This window comes from Triplophysa rosa, linkage group LG2 (genome assembly GCF_024868665.1).
Source record: "Triplophysa rosa linkage group LG2, Trosa_1v2, whole genome shotgun sequence".
NCBI lineage: Eukaryota > Metazoa > Chordata > Actinopteri > Cypriniformes > Nemacheilidae > Triplophysa > Triplophysa rosa.
The window spans coordinates 27,145,462-27,164,551 of record NC_079891.1 but is presented as its reverse complement, the minus strand read 5'-3'; the positions used below and the strand labels follow the sequence as shown (position 1 = coordinate 27,164,551).

Genomic DNA, 19,090 nt, shown 5'->3' with positions numbered 1-19,090 from the left:
AGTTGTATAAATGGCTCCATTTGAATGCCAGTTGGTAAATGTTACGATGCAACTGTTTTCATCTGGCCATTTGAAGAAGTTATTGCTTCCTTTGTTGTTATGGGTTTGAATATTAATATGATTCATAGATTAACTTGAGACTGCCACTCAGTTTTACCATGATATGTATTTACTGTTATGTAGGTGGTTATCGGTTGAATGCCTAAATATGAGTAAATGAAACCGTTAAACTCAGGGCATGTTTAAATGACTCCTGGTAAACCTTGATAAAATGACTTTACGTGTTAAACATTTTCCCCTATTATTATGTTTTTTTTTTGCATTTATCCTTTATTACTGTATACACGCATGCATTTATTCATCTTTGTAGCTAGGATGGATGGTGTTTTGTAAGAAAAAACTCTTTTTAATACACATTCTTTGAAAAAACGTTTATTGTGTGTTTGATTACTTTTTGGCAGTTATGGTACAGGTACTAGAGATAAGTAACAGGAAACAAATAACTTGATTGCATGCACATGCATGTCTCCTTTATCATACTTGATTCAAGCCATCAGCTTCTTGTTAAGGGATCTATAAAATGAAATGGATTTGTCAGATAGGGGAAAATACAAAATGCAGTATGGGTCCCCAGAATGGAAATTGAGAACTCAAATCATTAGCTTGTCAGCAAAGAGCTTCTTAAACAGGTTATTTTAAAATGTTTATGTTTTTGGACCTTGAATTACACAATCCCACACAACCTTCTGACGCTAGGGGGTGCTATAATAAATACAATTTTGTTAACTATTGTATCAAGTGGGCTAACAACACATTATTCTTTTAAATCCATCAGTGCCCTTGAATTACATGGTCAGTTTTTCAGTGTTTTTTATTTCATTTTACTCCGTGGTATTTGCACTCAGTACTCAAGGTTCCATTTCGTAAGGATAAATGCAAAACCATGGTGTGTATCTACAGAGACGAAGATTTTGATCTCTCACCCTCTCAACAGCCACCTACACTATTAAAAATAAAGGTGCTTCACGATGCCATAGAAGAACCTATTGTAAATGGTGTCATAAAGAACCTTTAACATTTGAAGAACCTTTCTGTTTCTCAAAAGGTTCTTTGTGTCGAAAAAGGGCTCTTCGGATTATAAAAAGGTAAGAAAGAGATTGTTATTTGAAGAACCTTTGACTGAATGGTTCTATGTGGAAGCAAAAATTGTTCTACTTGCATTGAAAATAGCACCTTTATTTTTAAGAGTATATTGGATACCGCAATAAATGAATAAGATTAAATAATTTAGAAAAAAAGTAATTTATTACCACATTGCTGTCGCAACATTTGGTATGGTCAGTGTTATAAGTGTGCGTCCATCCAGTGGGGAAAACAGCGGGTACAACTTTTCACTGAAACTTGCAGTGAATGTAAATATATGTGACTGTGTCTCTACATTGTAGAAAGACACCTGTCCTTCTTCATAATCCAGGTAGACTCCCAGTTTTCTTGGCACAAGTGTCAGTGGAAGCTGGGTCTCTGGTTTGGTGCATGCATAAAACTGCCTTGTGCTTCTCCAAATTGCCCAGTAGCCCTCAGAAGGGTTAATTGAAAATCGACCATGCCTTTTAGAGGAAGCGGTGGTCACTCCGATACGCCAGTAGCCATTGTTGGCAATTTCCACTTCCCAATAGTGACAACCGGACGAGAAGCCCTCCCAGCCCAGAACACAAGGCCAGCTGTCAAAGCGCTGAGTACTGAACGACACTTCAGTTTCATTCAAAGCTTCCTGAACCTTCTTCCTGTCGTCTGACAGCTGTAACCATGGATGGTTAGTCATGGGGTCCAATGTGATATTGGCTAAACCGAGGAGATGAGTCATCGGACAGATGCAAAGACAACATTTAAAACCTTTTTTACCCAAAATGATTATGATTAAATGATTTACATTGCTTTATCAAATTGTACCTGATGCACTGCAGATCAAGCTCCACACTGTAGAAAACAATGATGCACATTATTACTGTACTAATATTATGATTTTTCTAATATTATATTGCATGACATCAATTATTGTGTCAAACAAGACGAGTGCATGATTCAGTACCTGAGTTTGGAATGTACTTTGGTGTTTCTGTCAAATGAAGCATACATTAAATGTACAGATAATAAAGAATATGAGTTGTTACTAACATCATTTGTACAGTAAACCTGTTAGGGTCCAGACGAAAGTCTCACCTGTTTTCCAGATGCGCTGTTTGCTAAGGAGCCACAGCTGTGGAACAACATCCTAAAAACAATAGAAACACTTTAACTAAGAGCAGAAAAGACTGTATTTATGACATATTATGAACACAATGACGGATTTTAAGGATTTAGGTTTAGCTAATTTAGCTTTGACAAAAACCCATTGTTTCACTGCAGAAGACATTTATTAGGGATAAATTCTCTCATCATTTATTCACCCTCATGTCCTTCAAAACCTGTTTATGATTTTTTTCTTCTGTGGAAATTACTTTGGAATAGCATGAAGGCGAGTAAGTTTTGGGTGAACTATCCCTTTAACCCACTGGAGTCTTATGAATGACTAAATCCATTACTTTTATTATGGATGTAAGTAAAATCAAAGTACAAACGCATTAGTAAAGGGGATGTGCAATGGTGTTTCATAGATTCTGACTTCTTTACAATGTTAAACGTGCTGTCTTCTCATCCTTAACATGGTCAACTTGTCAAAAACGAGTTGGACGTATGATGTAGTATTTCTGTGCTCGATACACTCCCACAGCGTTCGTATAGGTTTCGGAAAGTTTTTTCGAACATGAAAATCTGTTTCGTAACAACTATTCTCAGTCCCTTATTGGGCAATTCTCCCTGAAAAGAACGCCCACGACAAGGCGAAAGAAATAGCCCGCCCATGCAGCAACCGACGAGCGATAGAAAGGCCCACTTACCATCAAGATCGGCTGCGCTGCGTCAAGATTGGCTGCACTGTGGGCCTGCAGCCGCAGCTCGTAACTCTTGCGATAGTGAGAGAAGTTGAGGTGTGTTTGTTTGTTCACGGCATTTTAGTGATGGATGTTATATAAACTGTGGATATAACGCTGGATTTGAAACTGATAGATGGCGTGGTCCCAGTGCTAAAAGATGCCGGACATGAACCGCACGCGGTAATGAAACTGAGTCATTTGTCTGTGTTTTGTTGGCAATGGGTGTGCACGTGCTTTAGTTCCGCACCCCCAACCCCCCCATACGCGTCATATGTTTCTCTGTCTTTTATAAATGTGATCAAACTAAAAGACTACAGATATTGGAAGGGTGCGATACTATTCTGTAAGTACTCAAGATTAAGATGAGATATGCAGAACCTCTTTGAGTTATGCAGGAGAAGGTTCGTGGCAGGCTATGATTCTTGTTCTGTAATTGTCATGTTGTTTACATAAGAGATACAATAAAAGTATCTGTAAAATGTCATTGAGAAGTCTCCATATCATGGATCGGAGCTAGTTTATGGTAGTTTAATCTATGAACTTTAACTAGGACGTTCTTGGAAACGACTTGAGTTTATTTAGGCCTTATCTTAAATGCGCTCAGGCTTACCTTGCTGTCCGCCTTTAGGATGGACCAAGTTATGAACTCCAGAAAAGGCAACAACGTCCGAATTTTCTTCTTCCTCAGTTCCAGCTGTCTCAGAAATTGAACTAATTCCTCTCTCATTACTCCAAAGCGCTGTGTACACACACGTTTTATTTTTTCAACATTCACGCATTACTCCTGCATTATTTTATCACACCCACTGGTTCTCACCTCTGACACAGTCTGCAGCTCTTTAGCCCATTCCATGATCCTCTGCTCTGTATGCTTTTTTTCTTTCTGCTCCCAGCATGCATCTCTGTCTTGTCGCCATGTGCTTTCCATAAACAACTATAAGAGAGAACAGATAGACTTATACAGTGCAGGCAATGACCTTTATGACAATAACGTATGCTGTTTACTACTTCCACTTCTTGGGAGAGTTAAAATAAAAAATATAAATTTACGTAGGCTATTGTAAGCCATAAACTCACAATGTCAGCTTTCATGAGCTCGTGTGCCCAGTCAAGGATCAGTTTACGACATCGTTCCAGACTCTGAGGCTCAGCATTCACATATATATTTTGGCCTTCGTCTGCTTTGCTGCCAGGCTAAAAACATGCACACACACAGTTAGTAGTGTTATTAGAGATAGTTCACCCAAAAATAAAATATTCTATCATCATTTACTTTGGAACAGATTGTTCCAAATCTGTATACACTTCTTTGTTCTGCTAAACACAAAGGAAGATATTTGGAAGAATATCAGTAACCAAACAGATCTCATCCTCCATGTACTGCTATAGTAGGGAAAATAAATACTATGGGAGTCAACGGGGGATGAGATCTGTTTGGTAACTGATATTCTTTCCAAATATTTTCCTTTTTGTTTAGCAGAACAAAGAAATGTATACCGATTTGGAACAATCTGAGGGTGAGTAAATGATGACAGAATTTCCATTTTTGGGTAAACTATCAATTTAAGTGTTTCAGTGCCCATTCATACTTATGAGGTCGTGCAAATATAATAAAACACACATTTGCTATTTTAATTCACACACTTTACAAGCGTTGTTAACTGCTGTTTTTGTAATTCCTTTACAAAGGTTGATTGGATGATTATCTAACGTAGTTCCATAACACAGAAACCAATCTGTAGTTATCAGTAGCTTTATGGCACATGAATACAAGTTTTGTTTTGGCAACGAGTGGTTATTACTGTGCAAAAGCACGCAACCATTATAAAATCGATATAAAAACCTCTGTCTGCTCATTTCTACGCAGGGGTGATAAATCTGTGATTCAAGAATGTTCTGTTTTAACACAGCACGTAACTTAAGATATTAATATTTCAAGCACTCAGACTGATCTTAGTTTTACCACCACTGGTGCCCTAAACAATACAAACACTTATAGCATAATTCTCTTTCTCATAAAAGCAACAGGTTTGTGTAAAACACCAAAACACAGTAAAATAAATGAGTCTCCCTAAGTTTGAGAGGGCTCTGAGGTATAATAGTATAATAATAATTATACTGCTAAATGACTATGACTAAATGTAAATGTATAATGAAAATCGTTTTGCTCATTTAACTTTCAGCGTTTGAAGGGATAGTTCCCTCATTCATCATTTATTCACCCTTATGTCATTACAAACCTGTATGACTTTCTTTTGCAGAACACAGAAGATTTTAAAGAATGTTGGTAACCAAACAACATTGGACCCCATTGACTTCCATTACATGGACACAAAACCACATTTCTCAAAATATCTCCTTTTGTGTTCCATAGAATTCAAAAAGAGTCACACAGGTTTTAAATGATATGAGGGTAAATAAATGACAGAAATTTGTAACAGGACATTCGTTTTTAAAGTCCCCCTGTGGTGAAAATCAAAATTTTAATTGTTGTTGTGTTGTTATGTGGCGTTTTAAATATGCTTTAAGATAAAACATGCGCAAATTCGTATTTTCTCCATAAAACTGCAGTTTATCAAAGAAAATGCAGTTTGAAACGGCCTCTGTTTATGACATCATAACCCTGTAACCAATCACGTTAACAGATTTCAGCCATAGATAGGATAGCGCAAAGACTCGGCACTAAAACGATCGTTGCTGTTCAGCTCTGCTTCTGCAATACGAGCACGTGCTATGTACCTATAATCAATGGTCCAAGCTCACGCGATTGAATTGAGGTGGGGACCAATTTGCATGAATCCACATATACATGGGTGGGTGTAGAGTTACATTTAAGTCCTTTTAAGGCATTTAAGGAAAAAACTTAAACTTAATACGTTTTAAAGGTCCAGTCAGTGAAATCTAGCGGCAAGGTTGTGAATTGCAACCAACCGCTCACTCCACCCCTCCCTTTCGAAACACTACGACGGCTGACAGAACAAGGCGAATTATATGCAAGGGGACCCACGGTGTATGTAGATAGAAATAGCTTATTCTAAGGTAATAAAAACATAACACTTCATTGTGTAAGCTCTTTATACACCTCTGAAGACATAGCTATGTATATTATATTGCATTTCTGTCAATAGATCCTCCAAAAAATCACACACTGGACCTTTAAGTGATAAAATAATGAAATGCAGTGAGACTTGAAATTAAACTGAAATTAAAGAATTCAACATTACCTTGCACACATGTTCCACCTGCTGTTTCCATTGAGTGATAAACTTCACACATTCCTGCAAGCTGCGGAGATCCTTCAGATCCTGTAGCAGAACAGTTATTAGTGTAATCTATTGATTTATCTAACTATTTATCTGTGACTTTACCTTTTGTCTCGGGCTCTGGCTTCTCTTGCTGGGAGCTGAATTGTGCGCCTGAAGTCCTTCATCAGGCAGAGTCCAGCGTACAGCCCCAATAGAGTTATTCAGACCAGCCTCAGGTGCCTGAAATCCTGGTATGCACAAATACATCTTTGGTAATATATATACTATTCTAATTGTAATGTCTTTTTTAAATGTTTTAAACATTTATTCTTACTACTTTTGTCCTTTAGGATACTCTTCATTTTGTTTGGTCCTTCTTCTCTTGAGAAGTTCAACCTAGCAGAACACAAACCTCAGTTCAAAAAAATGTACCATTGTCACAGTTCTACGGTTACATCCAAATCAGCATGGGTGGTTATTTTTGACCCCTTATACACGATTCTAAATACTGGCCTGTATATGTATATGTGGGCTTATGACTAAATCTTGTGAATCATCTACCGACTGACAACATAATCTTTGTTGTTGCGTTTTAGGAGTAAAATGGAAACATTTCCATTAATTTATGAGTGTTCGTACAAAAATGTAATGACAATAATGTCAGTGTTTACCGTGTAATAAATAGATGCCTTTGTAAGATATTATGACGATTTGAATGTTTACAGCAGCAGTAATTATTCACAAGTAAAACTATCACAAATGTTGAGTTCAGCCTTCATATTAAATTATTCATTGAAATAGAAATGATAATGGTACACTTTATTTATCCACTGACATAACATTACAATGGGGTGTATGCACACGGAGTGATGACATAGGTCCGCTAAAATCTCAGCCAGCTCTGTTACATCCGGGGCACGTAGCTTCCATATCAAACAATGGCGTTTTTCAATCGGTCGCTTCAAAATGCACATAGGATTATGGTCAACGACGTGAGTCAAATTATCCAAACACTACGTCATACATTGACAACCAAAAAGGAGAAGCACTTCAGGCTATCCGTATTAAGCTACATTAACAAATATGAAAAAGCTAAGAACACTTTTTCACTTACTCGAGGCATGATCACAAATGTATATAGCAATGTTCAGCCGTATGTTGTCGGTTCACTGAAATTTGAATAAAATAAACTGTAAGAACTTTCTTTTTTATGTTTTGTTAGTAACATGATTTTAATATTGCAATTTCTGCAACGCTGCTTTGAAATTACGAGTACTGTGAAAAGCTGTATACAAATAAATGTGAAGGGTATACTGTAGTGACGATGTTGAACCATTCAGAAAAGAATCATAATTAAATGACACGATCACCCAAAACAAAAGGAGTCACATTCAGTTTTTAAGTCTAAAATGTGCTTTACATGCTGTGTGAACACTAATCTAAATGTAAAGACATCTGGGTTAGATATTCAGATTGTTATAGCATGTTCATTTGATTTACCTAGTATATTGGGTGCAATTACTATAAATCTAGAATAAATCAATTAAAAACAGATACGCTGAAAATAAATTAATTGATTCACAGGGAAAATAAAAAAGTAGAGAATTTTCAAATAGTAAAAAATATAAAAACATATATCCTAAATGTTGGCAAAAAAGTAGTAAAAAATGTATACAAATATTGTAAAAATTGCACATAAAAAGTGTAAAAATTTAAATAATACAAAAAATAAATTCAAAAAATAAATTCAAAATCTAGGCCAAAGCTCAGTTTCTTTAGAGCATCACATAAAGTGAATTAAAACACATATATTCATTTCTTTCTCTTCTTACCTTCTCTCTTTGGGGGCTCTGACACTTGTGCAGGCTAGCAGACCCCGAGCACAAGAGCACAGATTCTCACCTGCAGTATAATTTCATCTGTAAGGACTAGACAATGACCTTTGTCTCCTCTGGTGCACGATTTCCCATCTACCAACTCATCAAGGGCCATACTGAAATACTGACTACTCCTTTACCTTATCAATATCATAAAACTAAACTCACTCTCAGGGTTAATTCAGTATGACCACAAATACATCATGCAAAACTTTTCCTATCTTGTAAACAACTGCATTAATTCAGGTGCAGTTTCATTTTGAAACATTAGATTGAAGAACACTCTTTATTAAAAAACTACATAAAAACATTATGTTGAATTGGCACGTTTCAAGTGTTTTGTAATTGTAAAGTTCAAAGACATAACAAAATGTTCTAAGTAATTGTCATACATTTATAGGTGAAAGTTTGTGTGATTATGTATTCTTCATCAGGATTTTTGATTGGTTAAAAAGGGACCTACCATACTAACTGTACATTCACCTCTCCAAGATAATGGACGATTATATAGAAACCCATTTATGGAATTATCATCCGCAGTTACGTAAGAATTACTGTGTGGTTTTTATTTGATACATGGCCAGATTGGGGCTCCAGTATACGGAGGTCATGTAGAGCCATGTGAATAAATGAAACACAAACAAAATAAAAACAGACTGTAGGGCTGTAGACATTTTTTTATTATTATTGCAGGGATTAGATCTAACAGAAATAAGAAACATGAATGGGTCATTTTATAAAAAGCATTGTAGCAGGTGTCCTTAACAGTGCTTTTGCAATTGTATTCTTGTATTCTACACCTTTCTTAAGTAACATGCTGTTTTATTTTAGAAAATGAGTTAATGTTTGTGCATCCATGTCATATATGCTGTATGTTGTGTGTGTGTGTGTTTAACTCCAGCTCTTGAAGAACTGTTTAAAAAGCACAGATTCACGACCCTGAGGGAGAATCTCCACCTGAGGACAAGATAAAACGTTGGTGACTTCTCACGTCCTACTTTTATAAGGCAAGAGCTCCACATTCGGTTTACGTTAGAGAAAACAATGACAATGGCATGTTAATTATTGTACCTGTGTTTGCATCCTGGGATAGTTCATTTCAGTAATAAACTCGTCTGCCACCTTAAGAGCGACCCTCTTCTCCTCTGCATTGGCTCCATTCCCTGTCAATCATTATAGCAAAGCAATTCATTTTCCTGTGAACCCACTGCCCCTAACACACACACCCATAAGAGAATCACAGATGAGATCTCTTTAATATCTTAGGTATTTCTTCTAGACATCAGAGAAAAAGAGGCAGAAATCTCACAAATTTCTCCTTTCAAAGAGTTTCAGAACGGACTGCATTCATTTCTACATTCATCACCTATACAAGCCTATCCATTCAAATGTTAACAAATGGTATCATTTGGTATCATAAGCAATTTTAAAGAATCACCTTTCCAAACATAGATCTTTCCATTAGATCCATTGTCCAGCATGAAGCAGTCATCTTTCTCCAAGAGCTCTTGACTGAACGGTCCTCTGTCACATAGTTTTGTCAAGGTCATTTGGCCTGTTGCATTGGACACCTGAGAAAAAAAAAAAAATATATTTTCCTTAAAGTTGCATTCTTTACCTCAAGTGTGGAAATATGCACTGAGGTCATCTTTGTTATTGAATTGACAGCTTGATACTTTTTTACTATTTTCAATAGAAAGCAGTTTTAATGTACATTACACTGGAAACCTGACCTTGTAAAGAGAGGCAGCATTGGAGACATCTGCTGCAGCATCCTCCTCTGTTGAGCCCTCTCTTAGAGATGGGATTGGACCAAGTGCCTTTCAGGTAAACACAGAGCTGGTGTAAAGCTTTTTTTGTCAATGCCTTTAGAGTCCTACATTTTTGCATGGTGAAAGCATATTGATGTGCGCAAATCACCTGAACCATCTCTAGTGGTTCCTCTCCCTCGATCACATCGATGATGCGAGCTTTGCCGTTCCTCTCCGTGTCTCTGATCAGCATTGCTATTTCACGCACCTTCTGTCGCTCAAACATGTTGGCTTTGGAGCCGCTCCATGCCACTATGGTCTGATCGCATACACACACACATGTGCACATATATTTTACACAGAGTTGGAAATTCTTTCATCATTTATCCACCGTCGTGTTATTCCAAACCTGTATGACATTCTTTCTTCTGCAGAAAACAAAAGAAGATGTTTTCAAGAACGCTGGCAACCAAACAACATTGGACCCCATTCACTTTCATTGCATGGGCACAAAACCACCAAGAAACTTCCACAAAAGAAAGAGTCACATACAGGTTTTAAGTGACATGAGGGTAAATAAATGATGACAGAATTTTTATTTTTGGGTGAACTATCCCCTCAAAGCATTCTTTGAAGTGTATGATAAACACACATACACAAACAGACATACTGTACCTCTCCCAAGTCCAGTATGAAACAGTCTCCCTTGTTGAAGCTTCCCCAGCTAAGCTCCACCTCTCTTGCTCTGATGTTTTTCTTTCCTTTGACCTGGTAAAGATGTGTAACGGGGCCAGTCCTTGACCTGGCACTCTTGAACCCAGACTCCACCCCTCCCTCCTGAGACGGTAGAAGAAGAACGTGCTCTGATAAACACGGTGACACTAGGGTTGGGAATCGTTTCAATTTTATCGATTCCGATTCCAATTCTGATTCTGCTTATCGATTTCGATTCTTATCGATTCCCAGTTTCGATTCCACAGTTGAAGTAAAACATTCAGATATCAACCTGTATGGTCATTTAGCCTGCTTATTGACTTGTTTGCAAAATATATATATATATTTATGAGTAGTGTTGGGTGTAACTAGTTACTAAGTAATTAGTTACTGTAATTTAATTACTTCTCCCTTGAAAAAGTAAAGTAAGGGATTACTCTTATTTTTTCTGTAATTTAATTACAGTTACTTTTGATGTAATTAAACTAAATACTTTGTGTAATATGTGTGTGTGCAGAATAGGAATTGACATCAAAATTCAAAGTCTAACTTCAAAATCCGTGCTTTAATGTATAATTCTCACATTTGTAATTAATAATAATACTTTATGTAGTTTTATATTATTTATTTGACTGAATTAAAAGAGCCGTTTCATGCCTATCCTTGAATCACTTAACTAATCAAGGTTGATGTAGGATATAAAAAGTAATTAGTATTAAGTAATTAAATACTTTTTGAAGAGAGTAACTTGTACAGTAATCTAATTACATTATCGAACATGTAATTAGTAACTAGTAATTAGTAACTAGTAATTAATTACTTTTTCAGAGTAACTTACCCAACACTGTTTATGAGCACCGTTTTGTGTATATTTGCACATAGAAACACACCTTTTCTGATTTATTACTATTTGTATTATCATAGTTGAACTACATCATGGTTAAACTGCAGTTACTATAATGCAACTATGGTTAATTTGTGATTCCTGTGCTTTAATGCAAATTCTATAGCTAAACTATGCTCACTATAGTAAAAAAAATATAATTTTCATAAGGGCTTTTATTGAGATATCAGCAGATCATGCAACGCATGTACTTTTCAGAAAATATGCACACAGGAATTGATAAGTGGAATTCAAATTTTAATCTCAAGTATCCGATTCCTATTCCTTTCGATTCCGATCCGATTCCTAGCCTTTCGATTCCGATTCCAAATTGGAATTGATTTTCGATTCCCAACCCTAGGTGACACCCTACGTTTTATGTAGATTTTTTTTCTACTCTTCCTGCTATCTCTCCCCGCACTTACTCACCTTGTAGCTGACTCCTTTAGGAAAGAGTGCCATGAACTCCGGTGACTCATAGCCTTGCACCTGTCTGTGTTGTACTGGCTCTCCTCCTAAGAAGCTGTCCAGCTGTGTCGCCAGCATCGCACATGCACCCTGCTCGTCCCGAGACGACTTCTCACCTTGAGTAAAGCAGGAAAGCCAATAGTAGAACCTTTTTTTGTCAAGTTTTTCCAGTCCTTTCTTCAAAAAACTCAATCTGCTTCTTTTTAATGTTAACACACTTGTATACAAACAATATTGGAAAGAAACATCCTTATAGTCATTCACTGTGTCCAAACATTTACTTAGTTACATAATACAGATGTTACAGTAAAAGTGCCTCAAAAACCTTCATTAATTAAAAAAAAGAATAAAAACATTCTTCATTTCTGTACATTCACAATCACATACACACCCATCCACATGTGCAGGTCACTTCCATCCTTTCCCTGGTTGCTGAGCACAATGTAAGCATCTCCGTTGTAGAACACGTCATACTGCAATGGGTCAAGAAGCACAGCCTTCATCTTCTCCACCCTCCAGACCCACAGCCCCGGCTCTCTCACCTCAAGTGTAAACTGGCTGGGTGCCGCACGCAGATTGAGCATCTTGCTGAAGGAAACAGAAAAAGTGGGGACAGTGTGTATGCGGAGATCGGGAGAAGGATGGGACTTGTTATGAAGAAGGCAAGAGATGAGGAGAGGAGGAGGTGAGATAAGAAAAGGGGGAATGAAGCGAGGAGAAAGGGAGAGTGGATGAGAGAGAGAGAGAGAGAGAGAGAGAGAGAGAGAGAGAGAGAGAGAGAGAGAGAGAGAGAGAGAGAGAGAGAGAGAGAGAGAGAGAGAGAGAGAGAGAGAGAGAGAGGAGAAAGGGATCGACGAGGAGAATAAAAAAGAAAAGTGGAGAATATACAGTAAGATGTTCCCAAGCACACATGTAGAAAAAAGTAANGAGAGTCTGAGATGGTTGTTAAAGCTGTTAAGTCTCCCACTATCACGCATTATCGGGTTCTTCATTAATCGTCGGACGCGTTTTCCCCATATGACGACGCGAGCTGTGCAGTTTGAACGTCAGGTCCGTGTCCTTCACATAACACGAGCAGTTGCGTCTTCTGCAAACAGCGCGCAGCACAGAGCACCGGAGATATTGCGTGTGGACACTGAAACAGCGCAATGATTGACAGGATGACAGAGACAAGAGCGCAAAAGAACGTTAGTTAATAAAAAATAACTTGAGCTTTCAATCTAAGTGAGTTTGTCTTTGTTTTACTTTAATTATGTTTTCATAAAATGTGAACCACTAACTAAAAATGCTTAAAGCAAGGGGAAAATCCAAAGATTTTTTATTTATTTGCCTTATAATATCTGTTATCCATCTTATTTCGTTTTTTCAATAATATTTGAATTATAAATGCACAGTAAAGGTATGTTTAACATAGGCAAATTTTATTGTTGTGTTTTTATTAAATATTAATGAACCACAAACTAAGCATTCGTTTTAAAGTAGGCCTAAGTGGGAAAAGAACAAAAAAATACAACGCGAGTATATCATGTGATACGTCTTATTCGTCTTATTCTGATAATAATAAATAATGTTAATAATACTTTTTGTTGAAGGAAAGGGAATAATCTATATATAACTTTAAAGATCAAAATAAGTTTATTTCCTCATCAGCACATCTCTAATGGGCTACAACTCGATTGTTACTTATATTTGGGATATTTAAAGAAGTTTTATTATTTAAAACTTGACAAGTTTTTTTGTTAAAGGTTTTAAATGTCAAAATTCTAGACTACATAAGTGAAACTCACTTTTCAAAGAATACAATAAATAGCCTTATTTGAAGTCTTAGAGGCTGTGTCCACCGAGGCGTTTACGCCTGCAGCCGGCGTTTTTTCAATTGTTTCCTATGGAAACGCCGCGCTTTAAAAAAAAAAGCCATCAGCTGACGGTTTTTTTCCGCGCTCTGCGCTGGTGCGATGCGTTTTTTTCACGCTCAGCGCCGGCGTTCGACCGATCGCCCTGAGTTGAAAAATGCTCAACTTTGGGCAGAACGCTGCGCCTGCAGCGGGCGTTTTCAGCCGAGCTCCTGCCGTTTTCAGCCGCGTAAATGCTCGGTGGACACAGCCCCTTATTTGGTTATTATAAGCAAAAGATCAATTTAAAAACTGTTTAGCCCGATTAATCAAAAAAACAATCGTCCAATTATACGGTTATTAAAATAATCGTTAGTTTCTGCCCTAATTTATTGTGTATGTCAAGCTTTATGTACTTTTACTACTTTTTGCTCCTTTGTTTCATTATTTTTCAGATTGTTATTTATCTTTATATTTGTTATTTATTTATTTTATCTGTTACACTGTGAAGTAGTTGGAAAAGTGTTTCTGTAAAAGGAAACCTTTGAAATTGTCTTCTGTATTAATGATTGATAAATCCCGATTGTCCATTCTGCCTTAGAGATGTCAGAATAAGATTGTAAAATAAGAGACAATTGACCTCCAGTGAATATCATACTGTTTTGAAATGTAAACCACTTGTCTGCAGATTTTTTATTTGTTGTGGGTCCTTTTCTACTATCAATGCGAGAGTGTGCCGAAGGGATTGGCGCCATATACTGACTCGCATATTCCATTCGATGTAGAGAGAACCTTGTGCAGTTGCGCCCCTGACTGCAGCACAGCATTTTCACACGTACACACACGTACAGGAATATCTGGACCACGGCCAATCAGAGGGGGGTCCGCCCTTCACTATCTCTGATTGGTTTAGACCACGATATGGGCCTAATGTGTCTGTTGTTGAACCACAGGGAGACTTTCGCAGAGACTTTTTTTTTCCCTCGAACGGCTGGTCGCACCGGTGCGACCTCAGATTTTTTTTAGTCGCACCATTGAGAAATTAGGTCGCATGTGCGACCAAATTGGTCGCACTCTAGAGCCCTGCTTCTGAAAAACACTTGGTAACTCGGGCGATTTCTTCAGCCACAATAAAGCTGGCTTTCACGGCTGCATCACTTTTTGCAGAAGCATTTGCAAACAAATTCTGCCAAAAATGTAAGTTTTTTTCAAGTCTTGTACCTTTTGTTGCTTTTCTTGGTGGCTAAGGTTGAATATAACTTTGCTCCGTGTTTGGTTTCGAAGTGCCGACGTGAATTGTACTGTATTCTTTGAGCACAGCCACCCCTGTTGAAAAAAACAGTATATGCTGGGTTAGGTATGTTTTGATGCTGGTTGGACCATCTTAAACCAGCTATGGACCAGCACATGACCATCTAAAGACCAACTAAACCAGCACAAACCAGCATCAAAACATACCAAACCAGCATATGCTGGTTTTTTTAACAGGGATGGCCTCCTGGCAAAGACGACACACCGGCTTGTTTCCATTAAGCACAAACATGTATTTGCTTTCCCATCCCTCTTGAAATAGCCTCCCCTCTGCATCAATTTTTCTTTGTTTGACACGATGTGTCTAATTAATATTTATATCATATCACTCACTTATTAAACCGCTCGTTGGAATGCTTGATTCTGATTGGCCAGTCGCGACATTTGCAGGTTCGTTATTCCCAGATAACCTCTCAAAACTAATAACACAGGGTAACCCGGACGCAACAAATCATTTTGACAAGTTTTTTTTGACAAATTAAATATAAATATGTCTTTTAATAACATATATGACATTATATTTACAAATTATTAAACCAAATTGAATATTCGTGACATTTGAACGTTGTTTCTTACCTTAAAACCGAAAGTAAACAGCTTTTCCTGTTAGGTCTGCATTCAGTAAAAATGAGCTAATAAAATATTTCAAATTCACATTTCATGTCAAGTTTTTTTCTCATGTGGCAAGTATCCCGCGTAATAAGCGGGATAATGTGCAAGCAGCCGGCTGTTAACGCGAAATAAGCCCCTCCAGTGTGAAACAAGAAACAACCTGATCGCACTGGAGGGGCTTATTTCTGCGATATATACGGACACTGCCACCTACTGGCTAGATGTCGTCATCACGCAGGTAATAAAGTTGAGTTGCATTTTCAGGTCGTGGACATAAAATGTATAATAACACTACAATAATTTGTAAGCTCTTAGATGAATTTGCCGGATAAGATACAGTATATCAGTCCATTGAGTTTCTCTCCTTTTATGCCCATAGCAGCCAATGACACAGAGGTATTCTTTGCAGCATGAGATGGTGCATTGTCATGCATGAAGATGATTTTGCTACGGAAGGCATGGTTCTTCTTTTTGTACCATGGAAGAAAGTGCTCAGTCAGAAACTCTACATACCTTGCAGAGTTCATTTTCACACCTTCAGGGACCCTAAAGGGGCCCACCAGCTGTCTCCCCATGATTCCAGCCCAAAACATGACTCCGCCACCTCCTTGCTGACGTCGCAGCTTTGTTGGGACATGGTGGCCATCCACCAACCATCCACTACTCCATCCATCTGGACCATCCAGGGTTGCACGGCACTCATCAGTAAACAAGACTGTTTGAAAATTAGTCTTCATGTATGTGTGGGCCCACTGCAACCGTTTCTGCTTGTGAGCATTGGTTAGGGGTGGCCGAATAGTAGGTTTATGCACAACTGCAAGCATCTGGAGGATCCTACACCTTGAGGTTTTCGGGACTCCCGAGGCACCAGCAGCTTCAAATACCTGTTTGCTGCTTTGCAATGGCATTTTTGCAGCTGCTCTCTTAATCCGATGAATTTGTCTGGAAGAAACCTTCCTCATTCTGCCTTTATCTGCACGAACCCTTCTGTGCTCTGAATCAGCCACAAATCTCTTCACAGTACGATGATCTCGCTTAAGTTTTCGTGAAATATCTAATGTTTTCATACCTTGTCCAAGACATTGCACTATTTGACGCTTTTCGGCAGCAGACAGATCCTTTTTCTTTCCCATATTGCTTGAAACCTGTGGCCTGCTTAATAATGTGGAACGTCCTTCTTAAGTAGTTTTCCTTTAATTGGGCTCACCTGGCAAACTACTTATCACAGGTGTCTGAGATTGATTTCAGTGATCCAAAGAGCACTGAGACACAATACCATCCATAAGTTTAATTGAACAATATAAAATTAAATGTTTACGACACTTAAATCCAATTTGCATAATAATTTGGAACGCAGTGTAGTTACGTGCGCCTGACCCCCCAGATAACTTCACTGTTTAGTGTCTAATAATAAAACTATTTACATTTTATTTTATTTATGTTAATATTCATTTGTATTATTATTTTACAGTATAATAATTGTATTAAATAAACGATTTGTTGAATTTTGTTGTATGTTCAACAATTTGTTGAATGGGTACTAGTTCGGTCGCATTTAAGCAAACCGTACGGTACATTGACATCTAGCGGTTGAGCTTGGTATCGTAGTCTAAATTCAAAATATTGGAGAGACAATTTTAGCTAAGTAACGGTTCTTCTCGGTTTCTTTTGATGGTAATCATAAATAATCTACAGGCCCTCTATTGTCTGTGAATGTGTACAGGAAGTTCAGTTGCGGGTGTCACAAAAGTGCGCATGCGCAGTATCGTTTGTTTATGTTGTAAAGATGAAACTGTCTATATTAGCCTGAATCGTGACGGTTCGTGTGGTGATGTAGCATAGTTTATTTGATGTTCTTTACCCCTATTCTCTCACTTCCTTATTTCTATTAAATCTAGTATTATTAGAATGACAGAATTCTGCAAAATTAAGCACACAAAAATTTGAATATAATAAATTTTGAGGAGACGACATGTAAAATGTCGTCCCAATATTGGAGGAGGCAAATGTAATTAATAAAAAACACGTCGGCCTCTTTTTTTATTCAGAGGCAAACTTTTGGGTTTTGAATTGCTGACACAGATTGAGGATCAATTCAACAAAAGGATGAAAAAGACCTTCAACTGTGTCATCAAGGTCCAAAGAGATGAACTTTGAATCTGAAGACAAGTAATAAAACAGACAGTGTAATAAAATGATTACACAAGTAAAATACATCTGATGAAAAGTACTACAAAGAATTTGTGATGTTGCAAAAAGAAAACCAAATGCAGTAAAATAACAAAACAATAAAATTTTCATTTTATACAACTTAATAAAAACATTCCTTAACACATTAAGGAAAGTTGTTCACAAACCTTATGAAATATAAAAATTATACGTTTTAGCAATGTTTTTTTGTTGTCTGTCAATTTTCATTAAACTTACCTTAATGTAACAGTGTTGATGACAGTCCAACTCCACACAGCTCTTAAATGTAACTATTGCCTGAATACTTGCCTCTGGTGCACACTTGACTGACTTGCTTCATAACTTCCTGTCATGTTTCTCTTTTAGTAATTTACAGAGGCTGCAGGCACGGTTATTGAGGCATAGGCTGAATGGTGCTGTTGATGGGAAGACAAAAGCGTGTTAACCAAATGATTAGCCACAGGGTGAGTTCTCACATCTCATCCTCTCACATCTGTTGGAAACAAGTCTTTTTTGACTGCTAAGCAAAACATTCTGTTAACTGCATAAGCAAAAGTGAAAAAACATTTCTCAAAATATATATATTTTTTATTCCACATATTCCATCATATACAGGTTTTGAAGTGAAGTGATAGTGACCTATTTGTCAGGTATGGTGACCCATACCCAAAAATGTGACCTCTGCATTTAACCCATCCAGAGAGTAGTGAACACAAACACAGCAAGTCATGAACACACGTACGCCCGGAGCAGTGAGCAAGTAGGGGTAAGGTGCCTAGCTCAAGGGCACCTCAGTCGTTACCCGCCGGCCCTGAGAATCGAACCGGCAAAAAGCGCACTTTTGAATCAAAAAGCGCAATAACAAATGTTTGAAAATGTGACCTAAAGAACTTGAGGCCTGCTTGTGTAGAAATGTCATACCACTGTTAGCCACCAGAGGTCACTACATGGCGATGTGATGACAAAAATTACAGTTTTGTTTCATTTTGTTAATAAATTCTGATATTGGTTTTGGTTCATTTTGGTTTTGATTGGATTTTACAGATAATGTACACACAACATGTAAGACTTGATTAAAATTGCATTAATAAAAAGTTAGTGTTCAATCTTTGTCATTTAATTACTCCTGATGGACAATTCCATGCAAATGTCAACCTTAAGATGAAAAAGTCACGTTTTTACCAAAGGATGATAGGTCATTTATCAATATTTGGGGCACTTTTAGAAGCACTTTT

At 37.4% G+C, this 19,090-nt stretch overlaps 2 protein-coding genes across 2 annotated transcripts; both read right to left on the bottom strand.

Moving 5' to 3' along the window:
* Nucleotides 1-1,306: 1,306 nt before the first annotated feature.
* Nucleotides 1,307-6,484, bottom strand: si:ch211-114c12.5 (nuclear factor 7, ovary). The gene is made up of 9 exons (XM_057349666.1): nt 6,341-6,484; nt 6,197-6,277; nt 4,050-4,166; nt 3,790-3,906; nt 3,583-3,711; nt 2,221-2,272; nt 2,090-2,116; nt 1,951-1,977; nt 1,307-1,842 (listed from the first exon to the last, which is right to left on the bottom strand). Exons 1-9 carry the CDS (start codon nt 6,482-6,484, stop codon nt 1,307-1,309), a joined length of 1,230 nt encoding a protein of 409 aa, XP_057205649.1.
* Nucleotides 6,485-8,762: 2,278 nt separating this feature from the next.
* capga (capping protein (actin filament), gelsolin-like a) lies at nt 8,763-18,199 on the bottom strand. Its single transcript, XM_057320760.1, has 9 exons — nt 18,093-18,199; nt 12,302-12,498; nt 11,872-12,026; nt 10,521-10,682; nt 10,015-10,164; nt 9,828-9,914; nt 9,533-9,665; nt 9,166-9,257; nt 8,763-9,051 (listed from the first exon to the last, which is right to left on the bottom strand). The coding sequence occupies exons 2-9, from the start codon at nt 12,492-12,494 to the stop codon at nt 8,986-8,988; spliced, it is 1,038 nt and encodes a 345-aa protein (XP_057176743.1). The 5' UTR covers nt 12,495-12,498; nt 18,093-18,199; the 3' UTR covers nt 8,763-8,985.
* Nucleotides 18,200-19,090: the final 891 nt, after the last annotated feature.